The sequence below is a fragment of the Rana temporaria genome, chromosome 13 (genome assembly GCF_905171775.1).
Source record: "Rana temporaria chromosome 13, aRanTem1.1, whole genome shotgun sequence".
Classification (NCBI taxonomy): Eukaryota; Metazoa; Chordata; class Amphibia; order Anura; family Ranidae; genus Rana; species Rana temporaria.
This window is the reverse complement of record NC_053501.1, coordinates 42,601,929-42,620,192: the sequence shown is the minus strand read 5'-3', so window position 1 is coordinate 42,620,192 and position 18,264 is coordinate 42,601,929. Positions and strand designations below refer to the sequence as shown.

The following is an 18,264-nucleotide window of genomic DNA, read 5'->3' as shown; positions in this document are numbered from 1 at the left end:
GTTATGCTGACACAGTGACACCTAGTGGCCGTTTTTTTGTACACACCTTACTAAAGAGCTGTTTAAGCTCATATTTTCTCTAGAAAGCCGGTGTACTAAGTAGCAGTCAGAGTACTTTTATTATTAGGTGCTCTCCTAGCCCAGCATTAAGGGAAGCAATATTAGGATGTGATTAAGCCCTTGGGGCACAATATTGTTATCTCTTGTTAGGTTTTGGGAAGTTTAGTTTCTGTCTAACATTACCCTAGCCTAATTTTTTTCCTCATTTATTTAAATGTGTGTTTTTCTCCAGCTATTACAGTTAGTTGTATATTAGCGGAGTATCTCAGATTTGTTTATTATGGCTCCTAAGGGTGCAGGGAACGCTAAAAATGCTAAAGGTGTTAAAAAGCCAAAGGGTTCCCCATCGGGCTCGGAGGATATTTCCCAAAATCCAGCTGCCCCTACCTCCCCGGAGGATCCGGAGGTTGCTGCCCTGGGTGAGCCATCGGGGTTGCTAGGTGCTACGGCTGGCCCTATTCAACCAACTCCTTCCTATGTCACGGAAGAGATGTTAGCCTCCACCTTGGGTGGATTTGAAAAAAGGATGGCCGCTTTTATTACGGCCTCTTTATCCGGGAAGAAGCGGGCTAGGTCCCCGTCTCCCAGGTTTGAATCTCCTGAGGAAGATGTCCTTTCCACTGAGGAATTGGAAGATACAGGAGACCAGGCCGAGGATCACCTGGACCATTTAGGTTCTGAGGATTCTACTATAGAAGAACCTTTTTCAGCTTCTCACACAGAAAAACTGTGGGTTCAGTCCTTAACGGATATGGTGCGGTCAGCTTTTAAAATGCCTTTGCCTCAGCCTCTGGCTTCCGCTGTGTCCTCATTGGGCTCCCTAAAGGCGCCCCAAGCCAACCTGGTGTTCCCGGTTCATCCTTTGTTAAAGGACCTGATATTTCAGGACTGGGTTAAGCCAGACAGGATTTTTTTGCCTCCTAAAAGGTTCGCAGTTATGTACCCTTTAGAGGAGGAGTTTTCGAAAAAATGGGCTGTCCCCACTGTTGACGCAGCCATATCATGTGTCAATAAAGCTTTAACGTGTCCAGTGGACAATATTCACATGTTCAAAGATCCTGTGGATAAAAGGCTTGAGACCTTACTGAAGGCATCCTTTGCCACAGCGGGGGCAGTGGTCCAGCCAGCCGTAGCTGCCATTGGCGTCTGCCAGGCTTTAAAGGACCAGGCAAAACAGGCCCTAAAGGACCTCCCGGCTCAACAGGCTCAGGACTTGGCCGACCTACCTAGAGCTTTATTTTTCGCGGTAGACGCTATCAAGGATTCAATCCAACAGGCGTCCCGCCTATCCCTGTTTTTGGTTCACATGAGAAGACTACTTTGGTTAAAAAACTGGTCTGCAGAAACCCCCTGCAAAAAGCTCCTTACAGGATTCTCCTTTCAAGGAGAGAGATTGTTTGGAGAAGATCTTGACAAATATATTCAAAAGATCTCTAGTGGTAAGAGCACCCTCTTGCCGGTTAAGAAAAGGTTCCGGGGTCCCTCTTTTAAGCGTCCAACCTCTCCAGTTCCAGGGCCCTCATTCTCTAGGCAGTATCGACGGCCTCCTGGACGCGCAGCTGCAAACAGGCCACAGGGGCAAGCTGCAGGGAACAAGAGACCGTGGAACCGTAAGCCGGTTAAGGCTGCCCCTAAGGCAGCCTTGTGAAGGGGCGCCCCCACTCTCTCGGGTGGGGGGAAGACTCCGGTTCTTCTCGGAGTTGTGGGGGGCCAAAGTTACCGACCAATGGGTTCTGTCCTCAGTGACTCAGGGGTACAAGCTGGAGTTTCGGGAGTTCCCCCCTCCTCACTTTCAAGCGTCAAGACTTCCAGGCGACCCTCAAAAGCAGGCATCACTTCTGTCCGCCCTAGAGCGACTCCTATCTCAAGGAGTAATTATGGAAGTACCAGCAGGGGAGCAGGGACAAGGGTTTTACTCAAACCTCTTCATTGTCCCGAAGCCAAACGGCGACGTCAGGCCTATACTGGACCTAAAGTCATTAAACCGCTTTTTAAGAGTCCGGTCCTTTCGAATGGAGTCCATTCGTTCGGTGGTGGCCGCCCTTCAAGGAAGGGAGTTCTTGGCCTCCATCGATATAAAGGACGCGTACCTGCACGTTCCGATTTTCCCAGGCCATTACAGGTTTCTGCGTTTTGCCCTAAACTATCGGCATTATCAGTTCGTGGCTCTTCCGTTCGGACTAGCCACGGCCCCTCGGGTTTTAACGAAAATCCTGGCCCCCGTGTTAGCCATCCTAAGGGAACAGGGCATTCTGGTAGTCGACCACTCAGCGGCCGGCTTAAATCGGGCAGTGTTGCTAGTAGTAAACTGCCTAGAGTCCCTGGGTTGGGTTCTAAACCGGGACAAATCGGCCTTACAGCCCACAAGAAGGTTGGAGTATCTAGGTCTGATTTTAGATACAAGACGACAACGGATCTTCCTGCCCCAGTCCAGAGTGGACTCGATAAGGGAGTTAATCCAGATAGTCCTAAGCAGCACAAGGCCATCTATACGCCTCTGCATGCGCCTGTTGGGAAAGCTAGTGGCCACCTTCGAGGCAGTGCCCTATGCCCAGATCCATTCTCGGAGGCTACAGAGAGCAATTCTCACGGCCTGGGACAAAAGACTCCAGGCCTTGGATCTTCCCTTCTCTCTTCCCTATGCGGTAAGGCAGAGTCTGTGTTGGTGGCTAGTCACAAAAAATCTTCTGAAAGGAAGATCGTTCAGTCCCCCCTCATGGAGGATAGTAACCACGGATGCCAGCCTATCGGGCTGGGGTGCAGTCCTAGATGATTTAACCCTACAGGGGAAATGGTCAAGGGCAGAATCAGCCCTACCCATAAATGTCTTAGAGATCCGAGCAGCTCGGTTGGCTCTTTTGGGCTGGACGGAGATTCTGCAGGGCTCCCCAGTAAGGGTACAATCCGACAATGCCACTGCCGTAGCTTATATAAACCACCAGGGAGGCACCAGGAGTCAGGCAGCCCAGAGGGAGGTAGATCGGATCTTTTCATGGGCAGAAGCCCATGTCCCCTGCATCTCAGCTATCTTTATCCCCGGGGTGGACAATTGGCAAGCGGACTTCCTCAGCCGCCAACAGATGTCCCCAGGGGAGTGGTCCCTCCATCCCGAAGTGTTCCAGGACATCTGCCGGAAGTGGGGTACTCACTCAAAGTAGCAAAGTTTGTCTCTCGAACAAGGGATCCATTGGCCTGCGGGACGGATGCCTTGGTGTGCCCTTGGCATCAGTTTGCGCTAATCTATGCCTTCCCTCCAATACGGATGCTACCCCGTCTTCACAGAATTCAAAGGGAACGCAAGCCAGCGATTCTAGTGGCCCCAGCGTGGCCCCGAAGACCTTGGTACTCCTTGATAAAGAGGATGACGGTAGAGGAGCCTTGGGTCCTCCCTCTACGTCCGGACCTCCTCTCACAAGGGCCATTCTACCATCCTGCCTTACAGGCCCTAAATTTAACGGCCTGGCGGCTGAGTCCCTGATTCTCAGAAACAGAGGCCTTTCAGGGCAGGTCGTTTCCACCCTTATAAGCGCAAGAAAACCAGTTTCCAGGTTAATATACTATAGGGTGTGGAAGGCCTATATTACCTGGTGTGAAACCAGGAAATGGGATCCCCGCAAATATACCATTGGGAGAATCCTGGAGTTTTTACAGTTGGGAGTGGGAAAAGGTTTGGCGGTCAGCACAATCAAGGGGCAGGTGTCTGCCTTGTCGGTCTTCTTCCAGAGACCTTTGGCTGCCCATTCTTTAATGAAATCCTTTTTACAAGGTGTTATTCTGGTGAATCCCCCGATTAAAGCTCCCCTGTATCCTTGGGATCTAAATTTGGTTCTATCGGCCTTGCAAAGGCAGCCCTTTGAGCCCTTGTCCGCGATCCCTTTGGTCCTTTTGACTAGGAAACTAGTGTTTCTGGTAGCCATGGCATCCGCCAGAAGAGTGTCGGAGTTGGCAGCCTTGTCATGTAAGGCACCTTATTTATTACTGCATAGGGACAGGGTCGTTTTGCGTCCGCTTCCGTCCTTCCTGCCTAAGGTGGTATCGAATTTTCACCTTAATCAAGATGTGATTCTTCCATCATTTTTTCCAAAACCTTCTTCTAAGGAAGAGAGGTTACTACATTCCTTGGATGTGGTTAGAGCTGTAAAGATTTACTTGGAAGCTACAGCCCAGATTCGTAAGACGGACGTCTTATTCATTCTGCCGGAAGGGCCCAAGAAGGGCCAGGCAGCGTCTAAAGCCACTATTTCTAAGTGGATTAGGCAGACTATTATACAGGCCTATGGCCTGAAGGGGAAGAGTCCACCCTTATCGGTTAAGGCTCATTCCACTAGAGCTATGAGTGCCTCTTGGGCAGCGTATCACCAGGTCTCTATGGCCCAGGTCTGCAGGGCAGCAACCTGGTCATCTGTCCACACATTTGCAAAATTTTATCAAATGGACGTTAGGAGGAACGCTGATTCAGCTTTTGGGCAGGCGGTACTCCGGGCCGCAGTTTAATCTCCTCTTGTCCGGTGGCACCTCCTGTTTGGTTTTTTTCTGGTTGTCTCCCTCCCCTCATGGAGCATTGCTTGAGGACATCCCATATGTAATGGCTATGCTGCTCTGTGTCCCGTGATGTACGATAAAGAAAAAGGGATTTTTATTAACAGCTTACCTGAAAAATCCTTTTCTTGTAGTACATCACGGGACACAGAGCTCCCACCCCTCTTATGGGGAATTTTGGGAGGCATATTGCTTGCTACAAAACTGAGGTACTCCCACTATGGGTGGGGGTTATATAGGGAGGGAACTTCCTGTCGGAGAGTGCCAGTGTCCATCACCTGAAGGTACACTATATAACCCATATGTAATGGCTATGCTGCTCTGTGTCCCGTGATGTACTACAAGAAAAGGATCTTTCAGGTAAGCTGTTAATAAAAATCCCTTTTTTCGTAAAAAAAATCGCAATAAGCGTTTATTGATCGGTTTGCGCAAAAGTTATAGCGTCTACAAAATAGGGGATAGTTTTATAGCATTTTTATTAATGTTTTTTTTTTTTTTTACTAGTAATGGCGGCGATCTGCGATTTTTATCGGTACTGCAACCTTATGGCGGACACTTTTGACACATTTTTGGGACCATTGGCATTTTTATAGTGATCAATGCTATAAAAATGCGTTGATTGTCAACGTCACTGGCAGGGAAGGGGTTAACACTAGGGGGGTGATCAAGGGGTTAATTATGTTCCCTCATTGTGTTCTAACTGAAGGGGGGGGGTGGGACTCACTAAGGAGAAATGACAGATCGCTGTTCATACATTGTATGAACATGCAATCAGTCATTTCTCCCCCTAAAAGAACCAGGAGCTGTGTGTTTGCAGGGGGCGTGCGCGCCCCTAGTGGCCGCAATGCAAAATCGCGCTATATTACGTAATTTTGCGCAGCCGAGCCGACCTGCCGCCATAAAACTACGGTGGGCAGTCGGCAATCGATTAAACAAGGGACTATACGGTAGGTTTATAACTCCATTTCTAAAGTAGTAGTATTAATCTGTGATTTAGGCCAGCCATAGCTGTTTGATCAACTTGGGTACATTCAGCCTTGCCCATACATGGTTCGAATCTCAGCCGGTTCAGCTCTCTCTCTCTCTCTCTCCCTCTCCCTCTCTCCCTCTCCCTCTCCCTCTCTCTCTCTCTCTCTCTCTCTCTCTCTCTCTCTCCCTCTCCCCCTATCTCTCTCTCCCCCCCTCTCTCTCCCCCCCTCTCTCTCCCCCCCTCTCTCTCCCCCCTCCCTCTCTCTCTCTCCCCCTCTCTCTCTCTCTCTCCCCCTCTCTCCCTCTCTCTCTCTCTCTCTCTCTCTCTCTCTCTCTCTTCCCCTCTCTCCCTCTCTCTCTCCCCCTCTCTCTCTCTCGCTCTCTCGCGCGCACTCTCGCTCTCTCGCGCGCACTCTCGCGCGCACTCTCTCTCATCCTCTCTCCCCCCTCTCTCTCGTCCTCTCTCTCTCTCCCTCTCTCTCGTCCTCTCTCATCCTCTCTCTCTCTCCCTCTCTCTCATCCTCTCTCTCGTCCTCTCTCTCGTCCTCTCTCTCTCTCTCTCGTTCTCCCTCTCATTCTCCCTCTCGTTCTCCCTCTCATTCTCACCCTCCCCCCTTGTTTTTCTAACCTTTACTTTATGCAAGTCAGCGTTGCTGTTATTTTTTACAGACTTCTGGACATAGTTATTTTGTAATTTTTTTATGGCAGTGGGTAGGTTCGCTGTTGTATGAAGTTCTGTGCTAGCAGTGCCCTCCCAATATTCCTGGTTTGTATTATTAAACTTGTAAAGTCTGCTGTGATGGCTCTGCTTTGTACCCTGCCATGCCATTCTCATAAGGCTTGAGCAAAGGAAAGTTAGAATATTTCTCATGAAAAGTATTGCATTTTAAAATATTCAGTGGCGTTTTCCCATAAATTCATTAGTGCCTGACTTTTTTTGTTTTGTTTCAGGATGCAGCTATTACTGGTCATGCTGAGGGTCACGGAGTCCGTGCTTAAGATTCCACCACAGGTTCTACAACAGTACCAAGGCAGGAAAAATCAGATATTGGCTGGACGTCTGGCAGGACCTTTGTTTCAGGCACGTATTACTGAGCAAAAGGACTTTACTGAGCTTTTCATTTATTTTTCCAGTCACGGCACGATCGCCTTTAGAAACGGCACGCTCGCCGTTTCTAAAGGTTTCCACAGTGTGCCTGCACCGTTGTCTATGGCGCATGTGCCGTATACATCGGTGCCCGTCTTTTTTGGAAATATTTCCTAAACCGTGTAGGTTTAGGAGAAATTTCTTGCACCTACAGGTAAGCCTTAATCTAGGCTTACCTGTAGGTAAAAGTGGTCTGTAAGGGTTTACATCCACTTTAAAGGGGTTGTAAACCCTCAAGGTTTTTCACCTTAATACATTCTACGCATTAAGGTGGAAAAAAAAAACGTCTGTAGTGCAGCTGTCCACCAAAGTCATCCTTTTACTTATCTGAACCCAATGGTTCCATCGGGGACCAGCCCAGCAGCTCCAGCCGCTGTCTCAGGTCCTCATTGGATAGATTGATCGCAGTGCAGCCATTGGCTCCCACTGCTGTCAATCAATTCCAATGACACGGGCTAGGGGCTGAGTCCTGCTGTCTGTATCAATGGACACAGCAGCAGCACTCGGAAGCGCGCCCGCACGAGCGTCCCCTTTAAAGGCGGGTCTGCGAGGGAGGCACTCGATGCGGGGGAGAAGCCAGGAGCGCAGCTGGAGGACCCCAGAAGAGGATGATCGGGGCCACTCTGTGCAAAACTCTTGCACAGAGGAGGTAAGTATAACGTGTTTGTTATTTTAAAAAAAAAATAGAAAAACAACACCATTCAAGGCACAGATCATGTTAAGATAAGGAATAAATGAACTACAGCTCTCTCCATGACCATTTAAAATCAATAAAGTAATGTATGAACCCAACTCGCTTGTGCATTTATTGAAGGCAGCTCCATCACATCTAGTTTACGGGTGGATGAACCCCAAGAGGAGGTGGCCATTACACTAACATCTGCATACGAGGCACGCCATCCAGGGAAGGAGTCAACATAACATCTATTCAGAATAAGCAAAGTGAAGTTGGGGCTAAACCCAGTGTACAAAGCTACATGTCCCAAATTGTATCAAAGCGCGTCGGAAAGTTCCTATGTTGGTATATCGGTTCTTCTCCCTGTTCCACATTTGAATTTGGCGCGCTTACGCCGGCCTATTTACGCTACACCGCCTCAACTTACAGAGCAAGTGCTTTGAGAAAACTGCACTTGCCCGTCTAAGTTGCGGAGGCGTAGCGTAAATAGGATACGCTACGCCCGAACAAAGATATGGTCTTCTACGAGAATCTGGCCCTAAGTGTTTAAAGAAGAACGATCTACAAATCCACCAGGGGTCCCTGTGCACAAAGCAATTGTGGTCCCCAATAAAATCTGAGCTGTGGGTGTTATGTAAAATGAATCTTTACGTCATCGTCCTGCCACTCCACCTTGTCTAATTGGAAAACGCTTTGCATTCATCCCTAAAACGCAAAGCATTCTCTAAATGTCACCCGTGCCAAGCGGCCGACCTCCTGTGTTCAGGGCAGCCACTCGGCATAGGACCTGAAAGCAAGTGGCGGTTACTGGAATAGTGGCGTCTACTTCAGTAATATACAGCTTACAGGGCATCTGTCAGGTATTGTATATACATATTTACATTGGTCCAAGGTGGATCGATGTAACTATGTATAAAATATCCATACCTGGAATTCATTGTCTAATATTCCTAACATGGGTACATTGTCTTCCTTCCTCAAAACCGAGCCTTATGAAGACCTTGCTAAAGTAAATTGGGATAGAATATTGTTTGTATGCATAAAATGTCTCTCCACTGTAATTTTAAGTGAAAAATATTATTTTTTTAAAATGTGATTATTATTAAAAGTAAGATTGTGGCTTAAAGGTATTCTAGACTAATTTCATCTGTGCTTGATTTCAGTTTTTTACACTGGCACAACAAAAATAATTAACTTTCATGAGCTTAGTAAACTGTTTATTTGGTTCTCTTGAAGGCTTTGTAAAGGATTTTTTTTCTCTTAATAGCTTCCTTTACCTTAATGCAGTGCTGTTTTCATGTCCTCATTGTTAGTTTTTGCTCTCAAGTTGCTGTAATTCTTCTCTGATCTCCACACTTCCTGGTTGTCTGTTTCCTGATGACCACAGTACTGGGAGCTTTCTCTCTGTGGTCACTAATCAAGGCGGTGTGATTACTGTGTGTCTAGTTTCTAGTTTCGTTTTCCAAACCATCACTGCTCTATGGCTCTGTGGCTCTGTAAGGCAGAGAGGCAGGAAACAACATGCAAAAATGAAACTAGTAACTACAGGTACATTGAATGATTGATTTGTATCTATTTTTAATAGTTTTTAAAAGGATTCAGCTAACTATTATGTCTCTATACCCTGTAAACAGTCATTTCAGCAAAACTTTTTTTTTTTTTTTTTTTACAACCCCTTTAAAACAGGCTTCATATTAACATTTTTTTTTTTATAATTTTCCATCAGACATTGATTGTGGCCTGGATCAAGTCAAGTCTTCATGTTAGTGTTTCTCGGGAGTTATGGGATGATTTACTGGCAGTAATGTCGACTCTGACTCACTGGGAGGAGCAAGCCACAGAATGGGCTCACACCATGGAAACGTTGACAAAAGTTTTGGCCAAGAATGTCTACCATCTTGATCTGAATGAGCTGCCACTGGAAAAGTTGAGCGAGCAAAAGCAGAAGAAACACAAGGGCAAAGGTTGACTATGTACACATTACCAGCAGAATGCAAACAAGCAATGTGCATTATTCATAACATCCAATTAGTATCATCAATTGTTATTAGTGTAACAAACCTAAAATACCAAGAACTTCTATGTAATGGGCTGCAGTGTATTGTGCCACTTTTTGCACCCTGCTCTATATGAAATAATTTACTTAACTTATAGGTTTGTGCTTTAAGCTCTATATATGTTATTGCATGCTAATTTTATACTGCAATATCATTCACCAGGCTCTCTTTAGAGCACTGACCACTAATCTATAGGTTAGTTTCTAGCAGTAATAGTTTACCTTCAAAGGGTAACTTCACTTTTGTGGGAAAAAAAAGTGAAAAATATAGAATATACCATTGCTATACAAGCCATAATGTAACATTTTTTAAATGTACCTTTCCTTTTCAAACTGCAGCCGCTGTCATTTTCTATAAAGTCAATGCAGTATGGCTTCTGGAGGCATTCCATACACAATTGGTGTTCAGAACGCCGCCCAGAAATGTAATTTTCTGCTTTTGTGAAGAAGTCTGCACTAAGATACAAGTCCAGGTTTTAGGCATCCTCCTATATATAAATGTCCTCCTTGTGTTTGCAGTTTGCCTGGATTTGAGCTTTAAGGGAAATAAAAAGCACTGTTGGTGTATTAGAAAAGCTTGTTAATATTAATGCTTGCTTTGTTTACTGTGCTCATCCTGCTTTTTTCTTCTTCTTTTTTTGTGTGTGTGTGCATGTTTTTTTTTCCTTCTAGGAGGCAGCCATGAATTTCAGAAGGGATCTGTGGACAAGTCTTTTTCTCGAGGGTGGAGTAGAGAGCAGCCTGGACAGGCACCCATGCGCCAGCGCAGTGCCACCACCACAGGATCACCCGGCACTGAGAAAGCAAGAAGCATTGTGCGGCAGAAAACCATTGGTATGGCACTTGCACAACTTTGTTTCATGACTCCATTGCTCATGTCAATCCATTCCCTCCTTTGGTGCCCGATTTACTATTTTATACTGAAATGCTAATTTAGATGTTGAAAATATTGCTATAATATATATGTACAGTTCATAACTGTTTGCCTGCATTTTTAAAAACCGGTGTATATCACCATTTAACAAATAAAAACACATTAGGATGACTTGGCCCTAGAGCTCTGTAGCCGGTATGGGCTAGACAAGTGAAGCACCAATCTGAGTGGCCCCTGATGGGAGCAGCTGACTCACATAATACATACTTGTCCAGAGCAGTGACTCTGTTCTTTAGATTGGGTTTACCTTTCCATATCTAATAAAGGAGCAGAGCCAGGTGGAATAAAAGCAAAAACTTCCAACATCCTAATTATGGAAAGAATACAAATATTGCATGCAAAATGTCAGCAAAAGGCAAACCCCTCAGGGACTTTGAGATAGTAAAGTTAAAAGGCTATTGCCAAATTTATTGGTGTATAATCAAAAATCAGACATAGTACAACATTACATAGTGGAAGATTGTACATACATGTACAAAAGGAAGAGTACCGACAACTGTGGGATGTACCCTAAAATGACAGCCTAACCATTTTGCATGCAATATTTGTATTCTTACCTTTCCAGATCTAGCATTTGATACATAGATTGTGTAATGGCTGTTTCCATCATAGCCTAATTATAGGTTTACCGTTCTAGTGGAGCCCCTTTATAGTCAACAGTAGACAATTTCCATGGTATATAGATTTAGAACCTATTGTGTTAACTTCATAGCTTCTAACAAATGAAGGGTTTGCTTAAGCCAGCCTTAATGGAGAGATTTTCTTTCCTACAACCACGGGTGGCAGGAAAGAAAATCACTTGACTCCCCCATCAGCATAGTGGATGTTGATGGGGGGAATCGCTCACATGGAGCTATTGGGTCCTTCTGGTGGGGGGGGAGCCGTCCCGGCCAGGAGAACACAACGATATCCGCATTAAAAAATCAGACAGGCTGGTTGTACCCAAGATGGTTGATTTAATCAACTTGGGTATGATCAGCTTGCCAATACATGGTTCGTTTCTAAGCTTGTTCCTGCTGAACCAGTGAAGATTCAAACTGTCTATGGCCGACTTTTTTTATAGCTGTGTTCATTATCGATGGCTGTATCTGGACCAATGCTTGGCAAGCACAGATGATGGCTAAAACTGTAAAGATGCTATGTGGAGAGCAGCTCTCACCATATGCCCTCCACTTTATGTGATGGACACTACAAGGAAATAGATTGTGCTGTCTTCATCCACAATTGCCTTCCGTCAAATCATAATGGTGTGCTTCTCACTGTCTCTTGCTGTGTGTTGGCATAGCAAACCTAATATAGAAGTTCTTGCAACTGTTCATGAAAACACATATAATACACAGTGGGAAAGACCAAAAGTGGGAAAACCTTAGTGCTTTATCTATGTAGACTACTCACTAAGCAGTGTGTTCAGAAAGGTTGCTAAGAAATTCAGTGATCTTTAATGCCTTTGAGGGTAAAAATACTAAACAAACAGCAAGACCTAATAGTTAACCGATAGTGCTTTAGCAATCTAAATCCCATTCAGTTTGGGTGTACATCTACCGTACATTTTTGTGTTCTCCAAGTAGCACATGTTGGACAAATATGAAGGTTAAAGGGGTTGTAAATGTAAAACATTTTTTTCCTTTAATAGCTTCACTTACCTCATCCTTCGATTTTGCTTTTAAATGTCCTTATTTCTTCTGAAAAAATCCTCACTTCCTGTTCTTCTGTCTGTAACTACACACAGTAATGCAACGCTTTCTCCCTGGTGTGGAGAAAGCCTCTTGAGGGGGGAGGGGCGAGCAGGAGTGTCAGGATGCTCACTAACACACAGCTCCTTTCTCTATCTGCAAAGTAGATAGCGTCCTGACCCTCCTGCTCGCCCCCTCCCCCCTCAAGAGGCTTTCTCCACACCAGGAAGAAAGCCTTGCATTACTGTGTGTAGTTACAGACAGAAGAACAGGAAGTGAGGATTTCTCAGAAGAAATAAGGACATTTAAAAGCAAAATCGAAGGATGAGGTAAGTGAAGGAGGACTGCACTAAGGTAAAGGAAGCTATTTAGGGAATTTTTTTTTTTTTTACCTTTACAACCCCTTTAAGTATTGTGTACAGGCATAACCCGCTTCAAGTACACTCACTTTACATACACTCGCGAGTAAGGACATACCCACGAGTGTAAGTAAAGTGCCTTACAAGTACTGTACAGACATTTTGCAGCCACAGTAGAAGGAGCTGAAGCTCTGAGAGCATAGCCCCCCCTGTTCCAATGTGCCCCTGACACCCCCACTACAGCCCCTGGGACCTCAACTACAGCCCCTGACCCCCCACTACACCCTAGAAGTGAAAAAAGGTATTGTTTCACTTTAAGTACATTTTCATTTTACATACATGCTCTGGTCCCATTGTGTACTTAAAAGTGGGGTATGCCTGTACTGACTATTTATGCTGTCAGATCCTGCTGTTTGTTCAACACTCTTTCCTGCTGGATGCCATTGTTTATCAAAGCAACAAACATATACCGTAGAAGTTTAAAGGGCAAATTTTTCTTTTACAGAAGTGGATTCATGCACCATACACTGCCCTAGCAGCCCCAGAGCCTGTAAGCATTATAATGCTCATAGTAGTGGCGAGTGGTTATTGGTCAGCACGGCCACGTGACCATGCTGACCAGTGAGAATTTCCTCTTTCTTCTGAGGTGCTGTTTTGGAAGAGGAAGGCGCAGGAGAGGGTTTAGATAGTGAACACAGTCATGTGAGCGCGCTGACCAGTGACTGCTGGCCATTGTCACCATTTTGATGCTTACAAGTGCTGAGGCTGCTTTTGTGATGTACAAATCATCTTCTGTAATGCCAAACTTACACTTTGACTAGAATCTGACTGGCTGCCTTCACTTAATTACCTTTACTCTTTTTTTTTTCAAATAAGCCTCTTATATGTGTCACGCACCTGTTGGGTGATACCATTTTACAAATTAACAAGGTTGTTCCAAGTTGAGGTACTTTCCTCTGTTCAGGAATAGAAAATACACGATATGATCAAATGTCTGTGCTCACCCTCTCATCACACCTCTATGTGCTTGTTGAATGTTCCATTCCAAAACCATTGGCACCAATATTGGAGTCAGCTCAACCTTTGCTACTAGAACAGCTACCAGTTTTTTGGGGAAGTGTTGTTGTTTTTTTGGTTGTTGTATTCGTTTTTAAGCATATAGACCATGTATTATAAACAATATAACAATTGATTCCAGGTAATTGTAAGAACAGTGTTACACGTATGCATACACTAGGTGTTACACGTATGCATACACTAGGTTGTATGTTGATTCAAGGAATTAGACTTTAAGGGAGGGAGAAATGAAGGGGAAACCAGCACTAAACTTCACCAGGGTATAGAATGGGCATTGGACTGCATAATAGTCTAAAACTAATGGGTTTGAGGTTTCACTGAGGCTCTGTGATTTGTATTGTGAGGTTTAGGTGTGTATTTGAGTGAATCGAGAATTGGGTATATGGTAAAATTGTGTTGGGTGGGTGGTGGAGTAAAAATATAAGGCAAAAGTGAGAGAAGTGAGGTCAGGAAAGGGAAAAGGGGTAAGGGTAAGGCTCCATTCACACCTAGGCGTTTTAACGCCTGAAGCCCGACGCTATTGCAGCCTAAAATACGCTGGAGGGGTGATTTAACATTGTTCTCTATGGAGATGGTTTACATCTCCACGCCGAAACGCCGTACGCCTGAAGCTCAAATCAAGTCCCTGACCCTTTTTTTCAGGCGGCTTCGGCGTTCGGCATAGCCGACAATGTGTAAATCACCCCTCCAGCGAAAACAAGGTTAAAAAACGACGCGTTTTGTCGTGGCAAATCGTGGTACAAAACGCCGCAATTTGTCACGGCAAATCGCGTACGAAACGCTGCGCTAAGGTGTGAATGCAGCCTAAAGGAGAGAATCGAATAAAAAGGGGAGGATATAGGGAGAGTATAGGAAGGGGTGTGAGCTTGGGAGTCTCCAGCTGTTTAGATAGATAATAATTAGGCTTGGTGATCAAGGGGTTGTGATAGTGTTATATAAGGTTGCTAAACCTTGAAACATTTCCATGAGTTTCCCATTTTATTATTACTAGCAGGGAATGGCTGTAATAGGTTTGTTAAATAGTGCTTAGGAAGGCTTTCTACAAGATTTTAGAGTATGTGTTTGGGAATTTGTGCAATTCAGCCAAAAGAGCTTTTGTGAGATTAAGTGTATGATGTTGGACAAGAAGACCTGGCTCCCAATGAGTCTTCCAGTTCCATCCCAATGTGATTAGTAGGGTTGAGGCCAGAGTACTGTGCAGGCCACTCAAGTTGCTCCATTGAAAAGCCATGTTTAAGGTTGGATTCACACCTATGCAGTTTTAGTGCATTTTGCAGATTTTCACTGCAGTCCATTTAACATGGTTTCCTATGGATCATGTTCTGTAGTGAAAATCTGCAAAATGCAAAAAGCACACAAAATGCAATAGGTGTGAATCCAGCCTTAATGGACCTAGCTTTGTGCAGAGGGGTACAGCCATGTTGGAACAGAAAATGGTCTCCCCCAAACTGTTGCTTCAAGGCTGGAAGAGTGCAGTTGTCTAAAATCCCTTGCATGCTTAGCATTAGTAGTACCCGTCACTGAAAACACCTGAACTCAGTATTTGGAGGGATGCCCACATTCTTTTGGCTATAGTGTATTTATCTTTCAGTGGTATCCATACATTTTCAGAAAGACAGACAGAATGGCGACACATAGCATGGACATTTAATTTTGATACTTTTCTTAAAGTTGTGTTTGATGTCACCATTACTTAGGTATAAATTAGCCATAGACAGATGATTACACATTTTAAAATCCAGTTCTGTTTTTATTACTATGAAGAATCTCACACCAAGTCTAGTTTTATTAAACCTGGTTCATCACTTTCATAAAGAAGAATTTTTCACAGATATTTTAGTGATTGTTTGTGTACTACACAAATTCTGAACAAACCTGGTTGAGCTGTTGACCAATTATGGGATCCGTGGAAAAGTTATGCATTGCAAACAGAACATTTTTATGTTTAACACCTTTCCAGGCAATACCCACAGCTTTCATCAATGATCTACCTAGGTTTGTATTTTTCCAACACAAGAAGATGCTGTGAGGCTTATGAAAAAAAGGTGTTTAGTGTCTTACAGCAGCCAGCTGGATTCTAGATCTCTAGTGCAAGTTAGAAAATAAGACTTTGTCACCGTGGACAGCAGTCCAGTGTTTCATGCTGACCCCCTGGCCTTACTCCATCATTAGGTCAGATCTTCTGACCTTCGTACTTGTTCTGGGTCAGTGACTCACTAGATAATGTACCCCGGGAGCTAGCAACATCTTAAAGTGGTCCTTGCATTAAAAATCAAAGTCCCTTATCCAGAAGCACCCACCCACTAATTAAAATAATGCTCAGTGAAAGGCATAAACGATACCGAAAGAAAAAAATACTTTACACCTGGCTTTGGCAGGCTAGCCTAGGAAAGAGAATTGTTACTGGGCTTTCTCACAGAATCTTACCTTACAGCCAGCTTCTGCGTGCTAGTCTAGGAAAGAGGGCTATCACTGGGCCTTCTCATAGGACAGGGGTCTCCGAACTTTCTAAACAATGGGCCAATTTGCTGTCCTTAGGACTTTTGGTGGAAAAGGACCCCTGAGGGTGAGACTTTAAAGGCACTACCAAAAAATAAAAAGCAATACTATTGGGTATAGGACATTGTTGTATAACTTGATTCTCCAGTATTCATGACCATGTTCAGATATTTCATTGTTTTTTAGTAGTGCCTTTAAAGTCCCACTTGTCTTATCAGAATTATTTTTCATTAGGACTTTTGGTGGGCCAGACTAAGGCTATTGAGAGTAGAAAACATTCAGATGTCAGAAGAAAAATACAATGCCCCATCTTTGGTGTCATTGGGAGGAATTTTGCCCCATTATTGGTGTCTTTGGGAGGAATTGGGCCGCTTCATTGCGGTCAGCGGGGGAGGTTTTTGCCCCTTTGTTGGTGTCAGTTGAAGATATCGTGCCCCAAGAGCTGGGTAAAAGCAGCAACAGGATCGCAGTTTGTAGACCACCCTCATAGGAGATTGCCTTACACCCATATATAGCAGTATAGCATAGGTGAGTGTAATGTCACTAGACCTCATTGGAATCTGGGTAAGCCGAGGATCCTGAGTCATCTGATAATTTGTGCTTGCACTGTACTGGGGTGTTGTCTTGTGATTTCTGAGATCCTCAAATCTCAACCCAGTGAACGCCACCTATGCCTACATAAAATAGCCAGAACCTTGCATTTTTTTCTCTCCGTTTTTTTTCTTCTTTGTCTTTCACTGAGTATTTTTTAAATCGGGGGGCACTGGGTTCTAAGATAAGTGGACATTGTGTTTTATTGCCTGGTCAGCAATAGGAAAGTTCTCATTGGCTAAACACATTTTCATTATGACAGATTCTCTTTAGGCTGCACAGAAAAGGTTGGAAACCGGTTGGCTGCCATTTGCAGCGCTTCCTATTTCCTTTCTTTTATTGTTTACTAGTACAACAGAACTAATTTGTTAGGTGTAGTTGAGTGCATAGGATGTCTATATATGTTCTGTAAAATGTTCTGCTCATATTGATTATATTATGAAGATTTCAGACCTTTAGATATTACAAATTTCTCAATATAAGCCCCTAGAGTTTAGTGTTCAGAACATTTATTCTTCCCCAAAGACCACATTTGCTTATTTGTACGTGTGTTGTGCTTCATGTGATATTGCTGTTTGAGATACGTCTGTTCTTTATATTTTGCCTGTGTCTTTGCTTGGCTGTTAATTATGATCTGTAACGTCACCTCCACATTACTGTGCCTCCTGTATGGAGCGCACTCACCACTTGCATATTGTCACTTTCTGCCTGCTTCTTGTGGTTTTGCTGCACTCATCAGTCACTTCTCTTTCCTTTCCGGTCCCTTTTCTCCCCGATCTCTCCTGTCTTTCTGTCTTCTTCTTTTTTTAAAGCCATGAGGAGCCGATCCATTGGGGACAGTGCCCTGCCATCAGCCTCTATCCGCAGCGCTAAAAGTGCACCTGTCCTGATCCATCCTTCCAAACCCCTTCTGCCTGATATTGTTCTCACTCTGCTTTCCGATAAGCTGTCAGGTAGTGGCACCTCTGTCTGCGCACATACCCACTGTCTGCAGCCCCATTAACTACACTGAATACAGATGAATGTTAGGGTGGAATCTCTTCTCTTAACTCCTCGTTATTGTGCACGTTCCCTAATGACTTGTTTTAATGGCTTCAGCTCAGAAATCTTTAGTTGTTCAAAAATATTTCTAATAGATGGGCTTTGGTTGTGGTTCAGATGTTTTATGCTTTTTTTGGGATTCTCTTTAGTGAAAACCACCTTTTTAAAAGGACTGGTAGATCTGAAGGTATAGGCAGTTAAAGCTGTATGTAAATTTCCACTTTTTCTCAAAAAGTAAAGTTCGATTTTTACACTTACTACCTCCTGGGCTCCTCTTGGTTAACCATGCTGCCTATATCATCAAAGAACCAAAATGGGAGGCATGGTTAGAAGGGCCAAGCTCAACTTGGACAGAAAAAGATTTGCGTAAAGCTCCAGGTTTATCTTCAGATCTATAGATCATTTTGACAGATGGTTTTCGCTGAAAAAGAATTCAGTTTTATGTAGTTTTTCATCGTATAATCCATTTGATTATCCCAAGTTTGAGTCCCATTTACACTTCCCATTTTTGTTTTCATTAAAAAAAGAAGTTCATTGTCTTAATAACACATCATCACTACCAAATTGCTTAAAGTATGTTTAAAAGTATTTTTAAATTGTGTTTATACTCTATACTGTAAAACTTTACATTATGAATTATTAT

General features: G+C 44.1%; 1 protein-coding gene across 13 annotated transcripts in view; it reads left to right on the top strand.

Annotated features, from left to right (window-relative positions):
• Positions 1–18,264, top strand: part of RALGAPA1 (Ral GTPase activating protein catalytic subunit alpha 1) — a 290,205-nt gene that overhangs the window by 89,968 nt on the left and 181,973 nt on the right. For 8 of the 13 annotated variants that reach the window (XM_040333064.1, XM_040333063.1, XM_040333062.1 and 5 more), the window contains exons 14-17: positions 6,520–6,649; positions 9,118–9,355; positions 10,120–10,281; positions 17,393–17,533. In XM_040333064.1, coding sequence (XP_040188998.1) covers positions 6,520–6,649; positions 9,118–9,355; positions 10,120–10,281; positions 17,393–17,533 — 671 coding nt within the window. The remainder of the gene's footprint in view (positions 1–6,519; positions 6,650–9,117; positions 9,356–10,119; positions 10,282–17,392; positions 17,534–18,264) is intronic. The other 5 variants (XM_040333074.1, XM_040333068.1, XM_040333073.1 and 2 more) reach the window with 1 other exon arrangement.